Source organism: Pyrus communis, chromosome 12 (assembly GCF_963583255.1).
Source record: "Pyrus communis chromosome 12, drPyrComm1.1, whole genome shotgun sequence".
NCBI lineage: Eukaryota > Viridiplantae > Streptophyta > Magnoliopsida > Rosales > Rosaceae > Pyrus > Pyrus communis.
Window position 1 is genome coordinate 17,765,689 of NC_084814.1, and position 21,244 is coordinate 17,786,932.

The window sequence follows — 21,244 nt, forward strand, 5'->3', positions numbered from 1 at the left end:
TATTTAAATAAGAACCATGTCATTGTAAGTGAGAGATTTTAAGTTTGACTTATTTGGTCGGTGAGTTCGATACCCCTAATTATTATTGCCAACTCATTCTAGGACTTTGTTCAAATTTCCCACCCTTTGAGTACGTAGAATATCGGTTAGTATATATATAAAAAAAGTCTTTGATGTCCAAAATACTCTGGGATCCATTCACAAAACGCCACCAAAATTTGCCAAAGAGCTTTAGCTCAAGTGCTGAGGATAGGCTCATTTGTTCGAACTTTTAAGAAACAACACCAAACTTTGACACAAAACAGACGGACAACTGAGCATCGAACATAAGAGCAAAGGGGGTTCCAGATTCCATCAATTGCATAGGTTGGGTGTGGACACCCCTCCAGGCTCCATCTAGGCACTGTTGTCCTTCCAAATCCGTCCGGAGATCCGAAGCTTGAGCTCCTTCCCGTCTCCAGCGGAGAAAACAAGTGCCATGTTACGCTGGACTATGAGTCCGTCATGGCTGTCCCTGACTTTCTGATGGCTGTCACGGATGCTCCGAGGGGTTCCTTCCCATATTAGTTTCCTGCTGTTGCTGCCCACCTCCAGTCTGTAGCTGAAGCTTTGTGCCTCAGCCGCATCGCCCATGAAGCGAAGGAATGCAATGTAAACCGGAGCTATGCCGAGGTGGAAGGCTTCAAAGTGCAGACAGAAGTACTGGTTGTAACAGTTAAAAACCTAACAAAATATAAAGAATGTGAAGGCGAGCACCTAGGAAAACAAACACATCATGCATTCACCAATTACCATAGATGCTAAGATTAGAGCCAACCCATTACCCATTTGGTAAACAGAGTTCGGGCTTGTTTGTAAATGCTTTTATATGGAGCACTTCTTCTTATAGCTAGTTTTGTTAGAAGCATAACAAAAATTTTATTACAACTCAAAGTTCTTAAGTTCTATAAGGACTTATAAGTACTTTTAGCTGTAAAAACACTTTTTCTGGGTGGATTTTTGTTCAAAATGCTGGTTTGCCTTTAATAGAAGCGTTCCTAAAAAAAAGCGCTTATGGGCATAATACTTTTTAAGAAAGTATTTCCAGACTCTATGTTTCTCCATAGAACACTTTTATAATTCAAAAGACTTTTTTAAATGTTTAAGCCAAAGATTGTTAGGACTGCTTTTGGTTATATTTTTAGCTTTCAAAAAGTACGTCAAACGAGCCATTTATCACTTTTACTCTAAACTACCCAAATTCATTCTCAATTTCCACCAATCAAAACCAAAAAAAGAAACAACACTTACCATAAGCATCCTTGCTGCACACTCTACTTCGCGGCGATTCGACTTAAAATAGAGGTGATTAAACGTTGACCCAATGTGCAAGTCAACCTTGTGATCTTCTCTCATATGGTCAACCAAAAATGGAACATCCCCAACCTCTGAGCACTCATCAGATCCAGGATAAGGGCAACTGTATGGTCTGAAGTTGCAGTGAGCCTCATGCCTGAGTTTGATGTAGTAAGGGAGGATCTCCATGCACCCCAAAGAGCAATACTTGCAAGGCAGTTCTAATGATTCTGCCACCTTCTCCAACGCCAGACATCGGATGTCGCCGAGTTTTTCTAGACAAGTCGGGCACCGGTTCACCGTCAGTTTGCAGATTGAGCACAGAGTGTGCCCGTTTGGGCACTGCAGAACACAGACTTTCGGAATCAACTACTTTCAAGTTCTAGCACTTGTAATGTAAGTAGTAAATCTAAGTGAAAGTGTAGTTGCTATTGACGCATGTAAAATAGCACTCAATCGTAGCAATTGCACCACTAATAACACTAGGATTGTTTGTGATAAAACATCAAACCTGCTGGGCTGTAAAAGGGGTAAGTTGAAGATAATATCAGTATTGGACGAATTAGTTGGGGCTACTAGTCCATTTGTGTGAAATCCAACCCTATGTTATGAACGAAGGACTTCAAAAATAATGGAGAAACTTGAAAATAACTAGATGCAATATATTTGAAAGAACTTTCTAATGACATCTATTAACGAGTCATTTCGAAAGTCCTTTGTAGTGACACATCACGTTATTTATCGTTTGTTTGTTATAAATATATTTTATGATAGTTTTATAATGATCGAGTAATTTTTAAGTTTCATCTCTGACTCTTTGTAGTGTATTTTTAGCAATTGAATATAAAGTTATTGAGTAAATCTCAGTTTACTACCCTTAAATTTCGTGGTTTTCAACATTTGGTACATGAACTTTTTTTTCGTCTTAGAATCATACGTAAAATGTTAATTTTAGAATAGTCTCATATATCCCTTTAATCTTGTCATTAAAGGATCCTTGTGGAAATGAGAAAAAAAAAAAAAAAACAAAAACAGATCCCCCTCTTATTCCACCCGACCCACCATCTCCCCCAATCTCTATAACCACCAGCGCACCACCCCTCTTCCCCGACACCTTCTTTCTCTCCTCCACTCTCTTCACCTCCCCTCCCATCAGAAAAATGCACAGCTTTACCCCCCAAAACCCAGATCTCAACTTTCCTTCACTTCCCCTCTCTTTTCTTCTCTACCCACCAGTATACAACAAGTTCAAAAGTTCAAGATATAAATACAAACAAAAACCCATAATTCAACTCATCCAATATATATAATCCAACAAGCACCAAATGTATGAATCCACCCCCTTCGCAAACCCACCAAAGTCACACTTTTTGCAAGTAGCAAAAACCCACAATTTCAGAAACCCAAACCCTAAAATCTTGAAAATCTTCAATCTTCCACCATAGTAAGTTAAATTCAGCACATAAAATCTTCAAGAATGCCAGTTCTTCAACATAGAATGCAAATTCTCAATGCTAACAACAATACCCGCAAATTCAAAACAAAAAAAACCCCAATTTCCAAGTCCAAACCTTTTTGCAGAATCTGCAGAATGTTGAGTACTATGAAGACAAAGCATCTCTTTTACTGAAACCCTAGAAAATTATTTAGGGCTTTTGGAGAGAAGGACATGGATCAAAGGGCTCTCAGGGGATGGAGAGAGATACGTAGAGTTTGTGAGTTTCAGAGAATAAAAAAATTAAACAAAAATTAACATCAAATCTCTCGAATAATATAATAAAGTGTGGGAAAATCGAGTAAAAAAAAAATGAAGAAAAAATTGGTAGGGTGAGAAGGTGGGGAGTGTCCCCTAGCAGTAGCAGCAGCTTTCAGTGAAAGAGAAAAGACTTGACTTTGTACTTTGTAGAGTCTCAATGCATAAAAAAAATAAAAATTAAAAAAATTAAAAAAATTAAAAAAATTAAAAAAATTAAAAAAAGACATTTTTCTTCGGTGGAGGAAGCGATGAGAACACAAAGGAGGGTTTTGAGGTGGGGATTGAATCAATTGGGTCTTCATTGTCATCGCCAAGATTTGGGGATTTTGGAATTAGGATTTGTTTTGGTTTGGGAAGGGATTGGAATAAAGATGGATTTTGGGGTTTGGGTTTGGGTAGAGAAGAAAAGAGAGAGGAAGTGGAGGAAAGTTGAGAGCTGGGTTTTGGGGGTAAAGCTGTGCATTTTTCTGATGGGAGGGGAGGTGAAGCGAGTGGAGGCGAGGGAGAAGGTGTTGGGGAAGAGGGGTGGTGCGTTGGTGGTTATGGGGATTGAAGGAGATGGAGGGTCGGGTGGAAGAAGAGGGGGTTCTGTTTTTTTTTTTTTTTTTCATGTCGATCCTTAATGACACGTGACACCTAGTCATTATTCACATAAGCGCCACATCATCAGTTAACGAGAGACTTAACAATCAGACTAATAGATGTACGAGACAGTCTCAAAATTAACATTTTAGGTTTGATTTTGGGACGAAAAAAAACTTCATGTACCAAATGTTGAAAATCACGAAACTTGAGAATAATAAACTGAGATTTGCCCAAAGTTATTAAAAGTCTCTTACCCAAGTCCAAAACATAATGAAACTTAAAGAAAACTCAAACCATCATTAGACACCAATTTAGTTCTCTGATTTAAGGGGTTGTATTTAATTGAGAGCTTGTTTGAAAGTGCTTTTAAAATGAATAAATTTTTTTTTAATGAAAATGTTTTTAGAATCAATTCTTAGTAAAAATGCAAGTGAATTCTTGAAAAGCACTTGAAGTGCTTCCACTTGTGCTTCTGGTTTTGGAACCCAAACATTTTCTTTAAAAACGCTATGAGTAATTTCAAAAGTACTTCCAAACAAGCCTTGAGATTCTGAAAGATTTTAAAAGATTTATAAATCCATGGAGTTTTATACAAAGTTCTAAAAAATGCTAGGCGCTAGTCAGGCGGCAGGCTAGCGCCTAGCGCCTAGGCTGATTTAGGTAAATTTCTTGTATATCTTGTAAATAAATGCATATTGACACTTACAAAAAATTATATTTGTATAAAATTCATGGATAAGATAATAGAAGAATGATAAAACGCAAAAAGAGCATTCAACAAGTCCAAAATTTAAAAACACATTAAGCATACATGTCATATAACCATAGTGAAGAGTATTGTAGAATGACACATGTACAACAAGTTCACAATTTAAAACAACATAAAATGGAAAATAGGAGGAAAATAAGGAAATTTAGTAATGTAAGATACTTATTTTTAGCATCCCGGAATTTAAGTTGATGCACAACACACCTATTCTATAAAATTAACAAAATTTCAATGTATAATTAGAACTTAGACTTTAAACAAATTTCACAAAAAAAAAAAAATATATATATAAAATAAAATAAAATAAAAAAAAACCACCCAACCGCCCAGCACCGCCTAGCCCACCTAGCTCGCCTAGGCGCTGCTTAGGCGGCTGCCTAGAACCACCTTGATTTTTCCAGCCGTTTTGCCCAAAATCGCCTCGGTTCCAAGCCGCCTAGCGCCTAGGGCGTTTTTTAGAACACTGGTTTTATACACCCCATATGAATTTTGGGTGAAATCATTAGAAATCTTAGGGGTTGAGGCCTTATTTCTTAAAGCCTAAAAAAAACTATAAATTTCCACTAAATCCCAAAATCCTTCATCTTTTAGGATATTTTAAAATTCAATCATAATTGAATACATATGGAGTTTTATGAACTACTTTAAAATCCAGATAAATACACTCAGATTTCTATAGAGTTTTATAAACCTATTTAAAATCTTGATTGAATACTTGTGGATTTCCATGAATTCATTTAAAATCTTGATTGAATACATATAGATTTATAAACTCTTTGAAACTCATAATTGAATACATCCCCAAACCATCTGCATTCTTTATGATATTTATGAAGAAAATACCCTCATCCTAGCATTTCCAAAACCAAGCAAAACTAATAATAGTCATCAAAAGCAATTGTAATACTACTACAAAAAAAAAAAAATTAAGAAATTTTTTAAAATAACCACATTTAGGACGCTTTATAAACTTTTAGCCACTTGTTTTAAGCTTTTTGAATTTTAACCACTCAAGAGGTTTTGCATACGCATTAGGAAGATTCGAGTGTTACTCTTGAAGGAAGCTTCAAGCAATACGCTCGAGGAAGCCTCAAATGGTTAGATATCTAAATTTTGGAAAACAAGGCTAAAAATCCTTAATGTATAATATAATACAGTTAGTTTTCCAAATTTTCAAAAATAGAAAATTAATGCAACCCCATTATAGCAAATAAGAGGACTAAATAAACACACCTGGTGGATTGGTGGGAACATGGACTTTGAACAGAGCGGGCATTCAAGAAGCTCATGAACTTTTGTGACTGGACTCGGTGCTCTGTTGTTGGACTTGGCCGGTGCCGAGAAACGGCGGCGGTGGTGGCGAGGGCATCTGCGGCGGTGATGAGTGTCTCCTCGTCCATGGATCCCATCACATGTTGTCAAACTATCAACAAAACTGTCCTCCTCCATTGTAGAAGTTATTCGTGCAGGTTTTGAACAAACCAAACAAACGAAAAAACTACAAAAACATGACTGTCCTTAATGTTTATCTTCTCTCTTGTTTTGGTCCTTTCTGTTAAGTGAACGAGCAGAAAGAGAGGGAGAGAGAGAGAGAGAGAGAGAGAGAGAGAGATAGAGAGGATACAAAGAAGTTGGCTTTTCTTGTGAGCATTTGGTGAAGGAGACAGACTAGTCTCCATCCGTCCGTCTTGAAGTATAATGTTTCACTTCTACCAAATGCCAAAAGGAGTTAATGCTGAAAACTGAGGACAACCTGTACCTACTTCAAAATTTGCAATCCAACTAGGTAATATTTAGTTGGGAAATGCTAAGCGAACTCTCTCAGAATGGGATTCTCGATGGACTCATTGTCATCTCACAGTTTGACGTTAATTTTCATGCCAACATTATAAAACATTGTTAAAAAAACATGAGGTGACAGAGAGTCCGTGGAGAGTCTCCTTAACATTTTTCTTTTTAGTTTGATCCCTTTTGATAATCATCTTGTGGTTAAACATGCTATCAATTTTTTTTCCAAATCAAACTTTTCATTCTAATTTCGACCTTTTTTTATTTATTTTTTATTTTTTTCTGAATACAACGATATATTTTACATTAAGAGGAGGGGGAGTTCGGCTAAGCCACAAAATGTGCAACCTAATTTGGTATCAAATTTGTCATCCATGAGATTTGAACCTAAGACCTCTCACTTACAAGTAAAGAGGAATATCACCAAACTGTAATACTGAATGACAATTTCAACCTATTGTTGTCTATATGCGTATCAAGTGCAAGAATGAACCTATCATTTTAGGACATTGAAGTCTATTTAATCCTTAAATGAATTGTGAAATGATGTTTTTCACCTACATTGACTAGAACGAATGCACATTCTCTAATTACTCGAATTTGAATCTCATAGTTTAGAATACAAGTACAATATTGGTTGCGTAGTAAACCGAACAGAATCCCATTAACTAAAAATAAAAAGAAATAAATGAAAATATGAGAGTGAAAAATTGGGGGGCCTTTTACATTATAGTCGTTGAATAGACATGTTCACCAATTTTTATTAAAAAAAAAAAGAGTACACAATCTATTTGAGTTTCTTCCCATCAAATGGAAATGATTAGTTGTTTACTTGCCCAATGAACTATCAAAGTGTTGGATTAAGAGAGCAAAGTGATGTGGGAACATTTTTCTTAAGACTACTAATAACATGTTTACTTAATAGAAACTTGCCAGAGTAGCCTCTTTGGCGTGTATAATTGACCTTTTTTTTAATGTTAAATTTAAAATAACAAACGAAAGTAATTAGCTATTAAAAGGGTTTGTGTTTGTTGTGGTCTATATTTAACTGATAGGGAGAGGAGGCCGACGGCACAGAGAAAATATAGAGAGAGAGATGCATTTGTAGGGTTGTGTAGAGGATGTGTTATTCCCCTTACACAGTGCCTTTATTTATAGTAATAAGGGAGAGAAGAAATCCTTCTCCTCCAAGGAATACAAGTCCTAATAGGGAAGAATAACTAGAATCAAATTTAATCTATGATTTACACAATCACACTTAAATAAGAAGTTTATAACACTCTCCCCTTGAGTGTGTAAATACTCAAGTTGATTCGGCATCATGTAGTAGTTGAGGAAGTCAACTCATCGACACTGATTTTGGGAACACATTAGTCTCAATAAAGTAGGAACTTGCATAAGGAACTAAGTCTCACTAAGTCTCAAAAAAAAAACCTTAAGGCTATGGTAAAAACTCAAGTAGGGACAAAATCCATAGTCTAAAGAAAAATGCGTGAGTAATGCAAAGTCAAATGAAATGTTTACGAGACGTCATCGGGGATATGATCAACCTAAGGTGGGTGGCTCGTCAAAACCTCGTTATGTAGCAAAAATCCAGTGGGAAAAATGCTCCTAATCGTAGGAAAAAAGAGTACATTAAAATCAAGCAAGTATACTTTAGGATACTCCTCCTGAGTTTGACACAATTCCAAAGAGAACTAACAATATTACAACTCAGAAAGTTTACGCATACCTATTCCTTGAACAAGCTTCTGAAACGTCAACTTCGGTAGTGATTTGGTGAAAAGGTTGGCCATATTGTCTTGTGAACGGATTTGTCTAACTTCAATCTTCTGATGCTCTTGTTGTTGATGTGAGAAGAAGAACTTTGGCGTAATGTGCTTGGTGTTGTCTCATTTGATGTAACATTTCTTGAGCTGTTCGATGCATGCTGTGTTGTCTTCATAGATTGTTGTTGGGACGTCAATGATGGGGTAAAGATCGCAGGAGCTTCGAATATGACCCACAACTGCTCTCAACTAGAAGCATTCCCGAGTTGTTTGTGTAGGGCGAGAATTTCAACATAGTTAGATGAAGTGGCAACTAAGGTCTATTTAGTTGACCTCCAAGAGATTGTGGTGCCTCAAATGGTAAAAACATAACCCGTTTGAGAACGTGCCTTATGCGGATCAAATAAGTATCATGCGTCGACATAACCAACAAGGCGAGAATCGACTCGAGATAAGGGGGTGTGGCATCACTTTAGGATATGTAGGGATAGGATAAACCCAAATTCGTGGTACCCTTAAGGTAGCGGAAGATGTCCTTAACACCAGTCCAATGTCTACGTGTTGGTGCATTACTGTATCTTGCCAAAAAAATTGACAGCGAAGGAGTTGTCGGGTTTAGTGCATTGAACTAAGTACAATAAAGCACCTATCGCACTTAGATAAGGAACTTCAGGCTCCAAAATCACTTCACCATCCTCATTCAGACAAAAGGGATTTCGTTTTGCATCTAGCGATCGAATGACCATAGAAGTACTCGAAGGCTTCACTTTATCCTTGTTAAAACGGCACAACACCTTCTAGGTGTAGTTCGATTGATGTACTAAGATTCTATCTGAACGATGCTCTATCTCGAGATCGAAACAGTATCGAGTATTCCTAGTTCTTTCATCTCAAATTCACTTCAGGTGCGCGGTAGTTCTCATGAGCTCTTCAGGAGTTCTGATGAGATTCATGTCATCAACATATGCTGCAACAATCACAAAACCGGAATGTAACTTCTTAATGAACACACAAAGGCATAGTTCGTTGTTCACATATCCCTGACTAGTCAAATACTCACTTAGACAGTTATACTACATTCTTCTAGATTGCTTCAAACCGTAGAATGAATGCCTCAGCCGAATTTAGAGCATGTTCTGAGGTTGAAAATATTTGATCCAGTCAATGTAAGTCCTTAAGGAACTTTCATATAAATTTCCGTATCAAGATCTCCATAGAGGTACGTAGTAACTATGTCCATCAGCTGCATACTCAGTTTTTTGGAAAATACCAAACTGATAAAGCATCGAAAAGTAATCATATCCATAATGGGTGAATAAGTTTCGTCATAATCAATCTCAGGGCGTTGTGAGAAGCCTTGCGTAACAAGATGAGCTTTGTAATGCACAATTTCGTTCTTTTCATTATGCTTCCTAACGAAAACCCATTTGTAGCCAATGGGCTTCACATGTGGAGGTGTATGAGCTATAAGTCTAAACACCTTACGTTTCGCAAGCGAATCGAGTTTGACTTGGGTTGATTGTTTCCAGTTTGACCAATTAGTTATACGTCGACATTCATCAATGGAACAGGGTTCAATGTTATTGCACAACATGATCTCAGTAGCTACTGCATATGCCAATGCATCGGCGACGATCATCTCATTTCTACACCAAACATCATCCAAGCTAGTATAATGGACCGAAATCTCATGATTCTCGGTAGTGGATTCGTCTCTTCAAGAACGATTATGTAATCTAGAATTTCCTCATGAGTTGGATATAATGAGTAGGGGACAGTTGGATATAATGAGTAGGGGACAGTCGGATTCACGATAGGTTCTTCAAGGGCCTGTGCAGGAGGTTTCCTCTTCTGGGGGTATGAATCATTTGAACCAAGTGGTCTGTCACGCTTGTGTGTAGGGACAGATGATTGGCTAGCCACTGATATATGTGGATCGGCCAAAGTGGCTTCTTGGGCCTCCATAAGGGAAGTCCATCGTACATTTGGTACATCCATCCTTGCAGGCACATTCACAGCTGGAATATGTGATCATGTGACTCACGCTAGATCGATGAAAGCATCTGGCATGATCTGAGCTACGCTCTAAAGATCTAATATGTGCTGCACTTCAGTCTCAGACTGAGCGGTGCGGGGATCTAAATGAGACAAAGTGAGAGTCATCCATAATAATTCACGTCATTTTTCAGGAATGTTGACGTTCTTATCTCCCTTTAACGATGGGAAAAATATCTCATAGAAGCGACAATCTGCAAAACAAGCGGTAAACGAATCGCCTGTTAAAGGTTATAAGTAACGAATGATTGAAGGAGAATCATATCCAACATAGATTCCCATCCTTTGCTGACGCCCTATTTTTGTAAGTAAGGGTGGTGAAATCGACACATAGATTACACAACCAAAAATGCGCAGATGCGATATGTCGGGTTTGTATCCAGTAACCAACTGAATGTCGCTATATGGTTGGGTTGGAATAAGCCTCAAGCGAACCAACATAACTGCGTACAATATTGCATGGCCCCACTTAGCGATATGAAGCTTGGAACGTATGACCAACGATTGAGCAATCATTTGTAAGTGCTTAATGAATGCCTCTGCCAAGCCGTTCTGGGTGTGAACATGGGGTACTGGATGTTCAACTTCAACGCCAATCGACATGCAATAGTCATAAAAAAATTTAGATGCGAATTATCTAACATTATCCAATCAAATAGATTTGATTGGATAATCAATATGGTGAGCCCTGAGCTTGATAACCTAAACCAACAATTTGGAGAATGCAGCGTTCTTTATGGACAATAAGCACACGTGTGACCAACGTGTAGAAACATCAACCAAAACCATAAAATATCTAAATGGTTCGCAGGGAGGGTGAATCAACCCATCAATGTCCTTCTGAATCCTTTGTAGAAAAATAGGAGGATTCGAACGAAAATATGCTTTCCTATGGAGCAGGTTTGACATACGATTCCTTGGATCGAACCTAAACTTCGGGTTAGTGGATGCCTATATGATGATTTGAGGATACGGCGCATCGTTGCTCGTCTAGGGTGTCCTATCATGCCAAAGTATAATTTTGTGCGCGATCCTAAAGGTAGGGTCGGCTACATAGCGGCTTTTTATAAGGTGTATGGTCGTAATATAGACCACTCGGGATATGCTCTATTTTCTTTAGAATACGCTTCTGGCCATATTTGTAGGAAGTGATGCATAGAAATTCAACCCCATTTTCTACAAAGGTTTCAACTTGGTAATTATTATCTTTAATATCCTTGAAACCCAACAACGTTCTTCCGAAACGTGGAGAATAAAGTGCCTCATCAATGGTCAAGATTGTACCATTAGACAACATTATACATGCCTCACCGTATCCTTTGATCAAGTTGGATGGGCCTCAGAAGGTTGTCAGAAGTGTATTCTTAGGTATGAAGTTAGTGAAATAGATGCGTTCATGTAAAACGGTGTGTGTGGTTGCACTATCTGCCAGACAACTAACTTTCTCATTAGTCATACCTAGAAATAGAAATTAATTTGAATCGGTCACTTGCATAAAAATTCTAAAAACAAATATCCATTCAAAATAATTTAAGTATTCAAGGATGGTAATTAATAAAAACTTAATATCCAAAAAACAAATCACCAACAAATAATCCAAACATAAGGGAAATTGTTCAAAATTCAAAAATATAAAGGGGGGTTCGGCCACTAGGTGGAATTCAGCCCCTAGGATTCTAAATTCAACTAAAATAGTTCATGTCCAAGATTCTAATCTTCCATAGGGTTGGTATCCTTGTGAAAGTCAGAAACCTGCATCTTGGTACTCTCCGGTTCTTCCACTTGCACAAAGTTTGATTCAAACTTCTTACACCGAGAATGATATTCAGCTACAATCTTCTGGGGAGCTTGGCAAACATGAGACCAATGGTCTTTTGAACCATAGCAATAACACATGTCCACATTCATGGTTTCAGGTGCTTTGCCCTTATTCTTTAAGTTTGGGGCCTTAGAAGCGAGGTTAAGGAGTTTTTGGGCTAGGTTTCCTCCCTTAGGTAGGCCTTGGCTCTGTTGACCTTGATAGAATGTCTTCTAGCCGCCCTTACCACGCCTATGTTGGTATTTTGGGCGTTGGTTTGTGCTATGATGTGTTTCAGGCACAACATTCACCTAGTAGGTCGAGCTTGATGATTTTTCATCAACAGCTGATTTTGCTTTTCAGCGAGAAGTAAAATAGAGATCAAATTCGAAAACTTAGTGATTCTTCTCTAGGAGATCCTCTTCGGTCAAGGTCTCGTTACAAAAGTTGAGAAGTGATCGGATTCAACAAATTTCAGAATTATATTCATTTAGAGACTTAAAGTCATGGAAGTGCAAATGTTGCCAATCATGTCTTGCTTCAGGTAAGAAGATGTCATTTGGGTGATCAAAGCAATCAGCCAAAAAGACCCAGAGTGCTCATGGATCTTCCTACTCAGTTTGCAGTGCATCATGAATATGTCTTCGGATGAAGATCATGGCAATGGCTTTCTCAGTTTGGTCAACTGAGTTGTCCATCTCATCTTTAATGGCAGGATGCAAATTCTTTGCAGTGAGGTGGAGTTTCATATCTTGGACCCACTTGAGGTATTTTCTTCCAAAAACCTCCAAAGCGGTGAAGTCAAGTTTGTTTAAATTCAACATGTTCTTATCACAAAATAAATGGACAAGATGTGGTTAGTATAATGGAGAAAAAATCAATCCATTCACATATGAGTAGAACACTCAGGTTCTAATAGACATGTATTGGTTTAAATTTACATGAAAAAAAAATTTCAGGTTTTTATAGGTGATGTTTTGAAGGAAAACTTCAAGTTTTCAAACAATGCATGTTTCTAGAAACTTCAGGTTTCGAAATGATTATGAACTTCAAGTTCATATGCTCTTGCAGACAAATACAAATATATATACAGAAATATGCAACAAGAAAATATGCAAATAGATCTTCAGGTCTTGATAATAATTGAATTAATTATTTGGACTTTGGGCCAAAATTAAATTGTGGGTGAAAAAATTATAAAACCCATAGGGCCTAAAAAAAATAGGCATTTAAACTCGAGGCCCAAAATAATGGGCCAAAGTCCACAGGTGGGCTGAGTAATTTAAAACATGCCGCCCAGGCCCAAAAATTGGGCTAGATTAGGCTCGGTTGGGCTGTAGGCCTAAGACAAATAAGCACGGATCTGCTGTTTCGCAGCATACGTGTTCTGGGGGGCACGATCAAGTGTGTCGTAGGCCAGGTGCACTGAATCACCAATTACGAGCTAGGATTTGGTGCGGTTGGGTGCAGGGAACTAAGAGAGCCCTACGGGGGTTGGGTTTTCCTGCGGTGGGGACGCAAATATAGCAAAGCCCAATTGGGATGGTGTTATTCGTTGGCTGAGCTTTGAGTAAAAAGCCTATATGCACAAACATATGGTGCAAATATAGGCCTAAATAAGGGTGCCACTCATGTGTAATGCATATACGGATACACCAATGTAACGGCTGGGATCTAATGCAGTGGGAACACAGTGGCCAATAGGCCAGTGTTAGGCTAAGTGAAATGTTGAAGCCCAAAGGGCTGGTGCTTGCCGAAAGACAGGCCAAACCCAAGTGGGCTTGGGTTTTTGATCCAAACACCCCATCATGAGCTGGGTGAGTTTGTCTGTCGTGGTGTAAAAAATCATGGTGAAAGCCGTGGGTTTAATGTCAACCCAAAAATTTGAACAGAAAGTAAAAACTCTCAATATTGTTTTTAGGAACCCTAAAAATTAAATCGAGATTTCGAAAGAAAAACTGATGAGATTCAAACAAATCGGTGACAACTTCAGGTTGTCTGGGAGGGTAGCCATGGTGGCTGGGCATGGCTTCAGGCCATGCTACTTGACGGTGCAAAAGATGCAACGCCGTCTGGGAGTCGAGTTTAGGGTTTGGGCCTGGAGCTGTGGCTCCAGGATTGGGTTTCTCAACTCAAGGAAGAGGATGACCCATGTGACATGGTTGGGTTTCAACGAAACCCTTAAAAAAAATTAATAATAATTCAATTCCAGATTATAAAATTAATGAAATTTTATGTATATTCAACATATAATTTAATGCATAGACAAATATATGATGCAATTCATGGCAATATCAATTCACATAATTCAACAATTATGCATATAATGCATACAATTTATGTAGAATCTAAAATTCGAAAAATGTAAAGTTGGGTCATGCATTATGGTCAATGGTCATGCTATCAGGGCTGCAAAAATATCAAGATAAAAACCGTTTTTTTGAAAGAATATGATTGCATGATGATATCGATGAACTGGTTTGATGCAGAAAACTTCCACGTTAGATTCCTAAGCGCAGTGGTAGAAGCGTGTTGATAACGTGGTGTAAAGGATGTGTTATTCCTCCTACGCAATGCCTTTATTTATAGTAATAAGAGAGAGAAGAAATCCTTCTCCTCCAAGGAATACAAGTCCTAATAGGGAAGAATAACTAGAATCAAATATAATCTAGGATTTACACAATCACACTTAAATAAGAAGTTTATAACATTATTGAAATTATTATTTTAATCTTTACCAATTAATTTTAATATTTTACAATTCTAATTAAGGGAAGGACAAAATTTGGTATTTTGAATGTTTCACCATTTTGATGGATTTGGATCCCATCCGGATCCAAATTGTGGGGATCTTAGGGATTCTCACATCTTAGCCATTTATCGTGCATCATACGGTCAGAAACCATTTGACTTTGTTTATTTAAAATTAAACACAAATAGTACTTAACGAAAGTTGACCGCATAATGTACGATGAACGGCTAAGATGTGGGGATCTCTAGGATCCCCACAAAATGGATCTGAAGAGAATCCTCTTTTGACATGCTCCCTTTATATACAGAGAAGACGAGAGACACAAGGAATGGGTGATAGGAATGGTGAAGTAAGAATCAACTAGTTCCCCACTTGATATGCTTCCTGATTTCAAGTATTGGATTATGGATTTTTGAACTGAACCTTGGTTCGGCGCTCTATGCCGAATTCGGTTTCAAAAAACCGAAGACAAATGGACCATTTCATCAATCCCCAGACTCTTTGAGTTCGGTTGTTAACTACCGAACCTCTTTATTTTTGTCAATTTTTTAGAGAGCCGGACAAACCAAGAACCAAAAGGTTAATCGACTTCGGACCATGAAAGGCGAACCCGCCTGAAGAAACTTGACCCGGATAATATGAAACAGAACTCAAAACCTCTCTCAAATGCTCAAAAGTTTCAAACTTTCCAACTCAAAATTCAGGCAACAAAATTGCAGAATTTTAAAAAATGAAGAATCATAAACCCTAAAAATATGAGCACAAACTGCCGCATTTCCCTCTAAAATTAAACCCCAATTGCTCAATTTTTTTCATGTTCCCAGCAATGGCATCCATTGACATTCTCAATCCACCCAGAATTTGCATTCCCAAACCCCACACCCACTTCAAATCCCCAGCTCACTCGAAGCGTTTTGGTTTGGTTCGGAAACTTCAACCGCAGCTGCCTCTCCGCAGCGGGTCACTCACCCTCCTCTGCCAAACGTCTTCCGGGCCGTCGTCAAGGTCCGGTGACAATAGCAAAACCCCCCAGGACGATTTTGTGGCCAGGGTTTTGAAGGAGAACCCTAGCCAGATTGAACCCAGGTACTTGGTTGGCGACAAGTTCTATACTTTGAAGGAAAAAGAGAGTTTGGGGAAGAATTCCAATGTGGGTTTTGTTGAACTCTTGGCGAAACGGCTGAATTTTTCGAAGCTGAAAAATGAAAGAACTGAGGGACAGAGTGATGGTGGAGTGAAGGATGATGCTGTGTATTTAAAGGACATTTTGAGGGAGTATAAGGGGAAGCTCTATGTGCCTGAGCAGATTTTCGGGACGGAGTTGCCGGAGGAAGAGCAATTTGAGAAGAGTTTGGAGGAATTGCCCAGAATGAGCTATGAGGATTTTCTTAAAGCTGTGAAGAGTGAAAAGGTTAAGCTCTTGATTTCCAAGGAAGTTGCAGGGACTTCTTATGGGGTCAGTGATTACATTGTTGATTTGAAGGAGATACCCGGCCAAAAGAGCTTGCATCGAACCAAATGGTAAAAAATGACTAACCAGCTTGTTGCTTAAGGAGTTGTGATTTTTGTGGATGTTTTTGGTAGCTTATTGATATGTTTTTGCATATTTTCAGGGCAATGAGGCTGGATGAGGGTGAAGCTCAAGCTCTTTTGGAGGATTACACAGGCCCGAGATATGTGATTGAGGGGCACACTACGGTGATCAATCTTTGAACTCATTTGAGCTTAGTTAATTATAACTTGTGAATCAAATGGAAATTGGTTTTAAGAAAATGAAAACTAGCTATTGGTGAATTATCTAGTGGTACTTATTTTGCATGGTGTAAAATTAGAGTGTTTGGTATGTAGTCCCATTTTATTCGGAGGTTCTGGTTGGAGTGCTTAAAAAGTAAGTTTGGCTGCATTAACTTTATTTTATTAATTGTAGTATCAGTGATAGAAAATATTTGAGCTCAGTGAAAATAATCAGGTTCAAGAATTAACTTCAGACTTCAAATTTTGCGGCCATATCTTGTACTATATATCTAGACTTGAGGTTTTGGTCCTAGAACACAATGCATGTATGTCATATAATTGGAACCATTATTTTGAGAGTCAGGAAATCCATTTTTATTTTTATTTTTATTCATATAGAAGATTAATCTTTCCTTACTGTTTGATTCCTCTGCTGCAGTCTTGGGTTGGAAAGGTACCACAGTACCCTCATCCGGTGGCATCTTCCATATCTAGCAGAATGATGGTGGAGCTTGGAATGGTAACAGCTGTAATGGCTGCTGCAGCAGTTTTTATTGGAGGATTCCTGGCTTCTGCAGTATTTGCTGTTACCAGCTTCGTTTTTGCGTCAACTGTATACGTCGTATGGCCTATAGTCAAACCATTTACGAGACTTTTTCTTGGTCTCGTCTTGGGTATTTTGGAGAGAGTATGGGATAACCTTGTTGACTTTTTCAGTGATGGAGGCATTTTCTCTAAATTTTCTGAATTTTACACTTTTGGTGGTCTATCTGCCAGCATTGAGATGTTAAAACCAATAACGATTGTCCTTATGACCATGGTCATTCTTGTCCGTTTCACACTTTCAAGAAGACCTAAGAACTTCCGGAAGTGGGTAATGCTGCGTCATTTCTACAGTTTCATGCCTTGTATTATTATGCCATGGATTTGATCACCATGTGTTGCATTTACTATGTGTAGGATCTGTGGCAAGGGATTGATTTTTCACGGTCCAAAGCAGAAGCCCGTGTTGATGTTAGTTTTCTGATGGTTACACATTTTTCAACTTTCTATATTATTGAAGTTGTTCATAATGTTCTTAGAATTCTATTTTGTCTTGGCATGTGTTCAGGGGTCAACTGGAGTTAAGTTTAGTGATGTGGCAGGGATTGATGAAGCAGTAGAGGAACTTCTGGAGGTATTCGTTATCACTATTCTTTGAGAATAAATTGCTTAAATATTGTAAATTCTTTCGTGGTCTTATGTTGTTATAATTCTTAATGGTACATTCCTATTTAAGGGAAACTTATTAGTATCTTTGATATTCTGCTGATTAGTTGGTGAGGTACTTGAAGAACCCAGAACTATTTGACAAAATGGGAATAAAACCTCCGCATGGGGTTCTTTTAGAGGGTCCTCCTGGATGTGGCAAGGTTTGTTATTTGTGCAGACTTTCAATCAGTGTACAAATTACAATACATAAAATTATCACCATTACTAACTTTTCAGTTTACTCACCTGTTTCCAGACCCTGGTTGCAAAGGCCATAGCTGGTGAGGCTGGTGTTCCGTTTTACCAAATGGCTGGATCTGAATTTGTTGAAGTCTTAGTTGGTGTTGGTTCAGCTCGTATTAGGGATCTATTCAAAAGAGCCAAGGTGATTATAACTTCCCATTTGTAGTTGGATTCTGTTAATTGTGATCAATCTTCTTTAGACTTTACTCCATTTTTAATCTTAAACATTTAAACCTGGACATATTTTTTGGAGGCACTACGCACTAACAAATTTGGTTCTCCTGAAGGGGAAGTGAGAACACAAATGAGTCATATTCTGCTATCAATTTCATAGTTTCGACTTTAAAATCGAATTTCCTCTTTAAAAGTGGTTCTGACTTCTGAAAGAGTGTTTTTATCAATTAAAGCCACGTATTCACTTTCTTGAAGTCTTTATTGGGATTGTTATGCTATGAATTGCTTTATTTTTTTGGTGCAGGTAAACAAACCATCTGTTATTTTCATTGATGAGATTGATGCATTGGCTACGAGGTATGAATATTTCTCTTGCTGAACTTTAATGATTTGTGCTATTGTTTGTGGTTTTAATTTTTTTTAACATACAGTAATTAACTTTATGGGATATCATTATTGTGCAAGGTGCCGGCTGACAAGAGCCTAGTGCTTAACTTTGAACTGGATGTTAATAAACTTATGGATAAGTGTTTTCTATCCTGTGCTCAGGCGTCAGGGAATTTTCAAGGAAACTAGCGACCACCTGTATAATGCAGCCACTCAAGAGAGAGAAACTACTCTGAATCAGCTCTTAATAGAGCTTGATGGATTTGACACTGGTAAAGGTGTAATATTCTTAGCTGCTACAAATCGCCGGGATTTATTAGACCCTGCACTTCTTCGACCAGGTCGTTTTGATCGGAAGGTTTGTTCTCTTTCTAAAGTAAAAGACTGTTGGAACTAGGCTGTTGTGTTAGCTTCATGGAATTTAGTTCTTCTGTTTAAGCTTGAGAATGACATACATCGGTCATATTATACATCTGCATCTTATGTTAAATGAGCCATTCATCTATTCTCCAGTCATTGGTTGGATTTTCCCTGGTTGATCCAGATTATTCACTGACTGGAACTGAAATTTTCTGCTTGGTTATCCATAAATTCATTAAATTGTATATGCTAGCTTTGTTGAATGTAATTTCTTGGCTCATTATTATTTGGGTTGCATCCTGTAGATAAAAATTCGTCCTCCTGCTGCGAAGGGGAGATTGGATATTTTGAAAATCCATGCAAGCAAAGTGAAAATGTCACCATCTGTTGATTTGTCCAGCTATGCACAGAACTTACCAGGTATGCATCCGTCTTTGGTGCTCCATTGGATTTGTTATTTGAAGGCCTGAATCTAATTTTCTATTTATCAGGATGGACGGGAGCAAAGTTGGCTCAGCTGGTCCAAGAGGCTGCACTTGTCGCGGTGAGGAAGGGGCATGATTCAATTTTTCAGACAGACTTGGATGATGCTGTTGATAGACTCACTGTAGGACCAAAGCGGATTGGTATAGAGTTGGGCCATCTGGGTCAATGTCGTCGAGCCACTACTGAAGTTGGAGTGGCAATGACTTCTCATCTGCTTAGGCAATACGAAAACGCAGAAGTTGAACGGTGTGATCGCATTTCAATCATCCCTCGTGGTCAGGTGCTCTTTCTACTCCTTTATCTTCTTTTTCATCCATAGTCCAATTTGTAATTCTTTGTTGCTATGTATGTTTTCGTCACTGTCTGATGAAATAGTCACTGTTATGTGGTTCATTCTTGTCATGCTGTTGCATAATTTGGTAACCTGAATGATATATAGACGACCAACTATCTTCTTAGATTACTTAAAGCCTGGCAACTATCCCATCCTGTTAATTTTGCGGTTCTGTAACATGTCATGGCTACTTTGATATTACTGATAGTTCCTTGTTTCCTATCACTTGTACTTATGGTGTAACTTTGTCAAGTAATTTGTACAGACATTGTCACAAGTTGTATTTCATCGACTTGATGATGAATCATACATGTTTGAGCGCCGGCCACAATTGCTGCATCGCCTTCAGGTTTTATTTATTTATTTTTTGTTCTTGTAGTTTCTTTTTATACTGTATCCTATTAATCTGATGGTTTTTTTTTTCTTTCCTTTGTGCAGGTTTTACTTGGTGGAAGGGCCGCTGAAGAGGTCATATATGGACGAGACACATCAAGGGCATCGGTTGACTACCTTGCTGATGCATCTTGGCTTGCTCGTAAAATTTTAACCATGTCAGGCCGTTGTTCACTACTGTTTTTCTACCTCCTTGCTTTCTGTGTGGTTGTAATGATCTGATTTGATTAATCTCTCCTTATAGTTGGAATTTGGAGAATCCGATGGTCATACATGGAGAGCCACCACCTTGGAGGAAGAAACTTGAATTTGTAGGCCCTCGGCTGGACTTCGAGGGATCACTATACCATGACTATGACCTGATTGAACCACCTGTGAACTTCAATTTGGATGATGATGTTGCAAAAAGGGCGGAAGAGCTGATACACAAAATGTATGACAAAACACTTTCTCTGCTTAAGAAGCATCACACGGCCTTGCTTAAAACTGTGAAGGTAATTGGTCTGGATGCAAATTCGTATATTAATATCTGGAATGCAAATTGAGATTGCATACGTGCAAATGAGCTGATTGCATTTAACTTCGAAGCGGTGCAATGACAGTGGGATTCATTTGCTTTCTTTCACCTCAGGTTCTTCTTGAACGCAAGGAAATTAGCGGTGAAGAAATTGATTTTATCTTGAACAAGTACCCTCCACAAACACCCTTAAAGCTTCTTTTAGGAGAGGAAAATCCTGGCAGCCTTAAGTTTGTCACACAAGAACAGGAACAGGAACAGGAACGCAAGTCAGAGTACGCCCTTCTATCTCAATCCAATGGAGAAACCCTATGATTAAGCGAATGGGGACTCTCCATGGACTTGGGTGTATCGTGCATTCGTTGAGGACTGCATCGAAAGCTTCATTTCCATCAAGAGCATGAAGAGCACGAATTGAGATTTTGTCTTGTAATTTTGGTGTAACTCTCTCTCTCTCCCCCCGTAATTCAAAAGAAAGCCCAGTGTTCCTTTTTATTGGGTTTTCTCTCTTTTTTTATTTACTTTTTTGGGTGGTTGATAGATAATGTAGAAATGTGCACTCTCTAGATGGAGGCTGATAGAGTGTAAGAAAGGAATTAGCTTCCAAATTCATCTCTACTTTTTCCATTTACAAATGAATGAGATTACTACTCAGATAGTTGAATGTCATGATCTCATTCAACTCTGTCACACAATTTTTCTTTAATTAGTTCGATATGTGACCTTGCTTAGAGGACTTGCATAAAATGGAGACGTCA

General features: G+C 38.2%; 2 protein-coding genes across 3 annotated transcripts; one reads left to right on the forward strand and one right to left on the reverse strand.

Annotated features, from left to right (window-relative positions):
- Positions 1 to 69: 69 nt before the first annotated feature.
- Positions 70 to 5,894, reverse strand: LOC137711517 (E3 ubiquitin-protein ligase SINAT4-like). Of its 2 annotated transcripts, XM_068450756.1 has the most exons (3): positions 5,679 to 5,894; positions 1,291 to 1,677; positions 70 to 723 (listed from the first exon to the last, which is right to left on the reverse strand). In XM_068450756.1, the coding sequence occupies exons 1-3, from the start codon at positions 5,892 to 5,894 to the stop codon at positions 397 to 399; spliced, it is 930 nt and encodes a 309-aa protein (XP_068306857.1). In that variant the 3' UTR covers positions 70 to 396. The 2 variants fall into 2 exon arrangements, 1 of the variants encoding a protein (XP_068306857.1); XR_011065064.1 differs by lacking the exons at positions 70 to 723; positions 5,679 to 5,894 and adding an exon at positions 2,907 to 3,135 and having other exon boundaries at positions 1,575 to 1,677.
- Positions 5,895 to 15,287: 9,393 nt separating this feature from the next.
- Positions 15,288 to 21,181, forward strand: LOC137710880 (probable inactive ATP-dependent zinc metalloprotease FTSHI 1, chloroplastic). The gene is made up of 15 exons (XM_068450034.1): positions 15,288 to 16,128; positions 16,221 to 16,305; positions 16,781 to 17,215; positions 17,302 to 17,355; positions 17,453 to 17,518; positions 17,658 to 17,753; positions 17,849 to 17,977; positions 18,314 to 18,366; positions 18,559 to 18,754; positions 19,062 to 19,176; positions 19,248 to 19,522; positions 19,842 to 19,925; positions 20,015 to 20,127; positions 20,214 to 20,463; positions 20,601 to 21,181. The coding sequence occupies exons 1-15, from the start codon at positions 15,422 to 15,424 to the stop codon at positions 20,799 to 20,801; spliced, it is 2,859 nt and encodes a 952-aa protein (XP_068306135.1). The 5' UTR covers positions 15,288 to 15,421; the 3' UTR covers positions 20,802 to 21,181.
- The last annotated feature ends 63 nt before the right edge of the window (positions 21,182 to 21,244 follow it).

Bases quoted from the DNA above. Each gene is read 5' to 3' on its own strand.
- LOC137710880 (XM_068450034.1), top strand. From the start codon at position 15,422: ATGTTCCCAGCAATGGCATCCATTGACATTCTCAATCCACCCAGAATT. The intron at 16,129-16,220 runs GTAAAAAATGAC...GCATATTTTCAG, and splicing joins AGCTTGCATCGAACCAAATG to GGCAATGAGGCTGGATGAGG. The intron at 17,519-17,657 runs GTATTCGTTATC...TCTGCTGATTAG, and splicing joins CAGTAGAGGAACTTCTGGAG to TTGGTGAGGTACTTGAAGAA.
- LOC137711517 (XM_068450756.1), bottom strand. From the start codon at position 5,894: ATGGAGGAGGACAGTTTTGTTGATAGTTTGACAACATGTGATGGGATC. The intron at 1,678-5,678 runs GTGTGTTTATTT...TGTGTTCTGCAG, and splicing joins TGTTCCCACCAATCCACCAG to TGCCCAAACGGGCACACTCT. The intron at 724-1,290 runs GTAAGTGTTGTT...ATATTTTGTTAG, and splicing joins GTGCAGCAAGGATGCTTATG to GTTTTTAACTGTTACAACCA.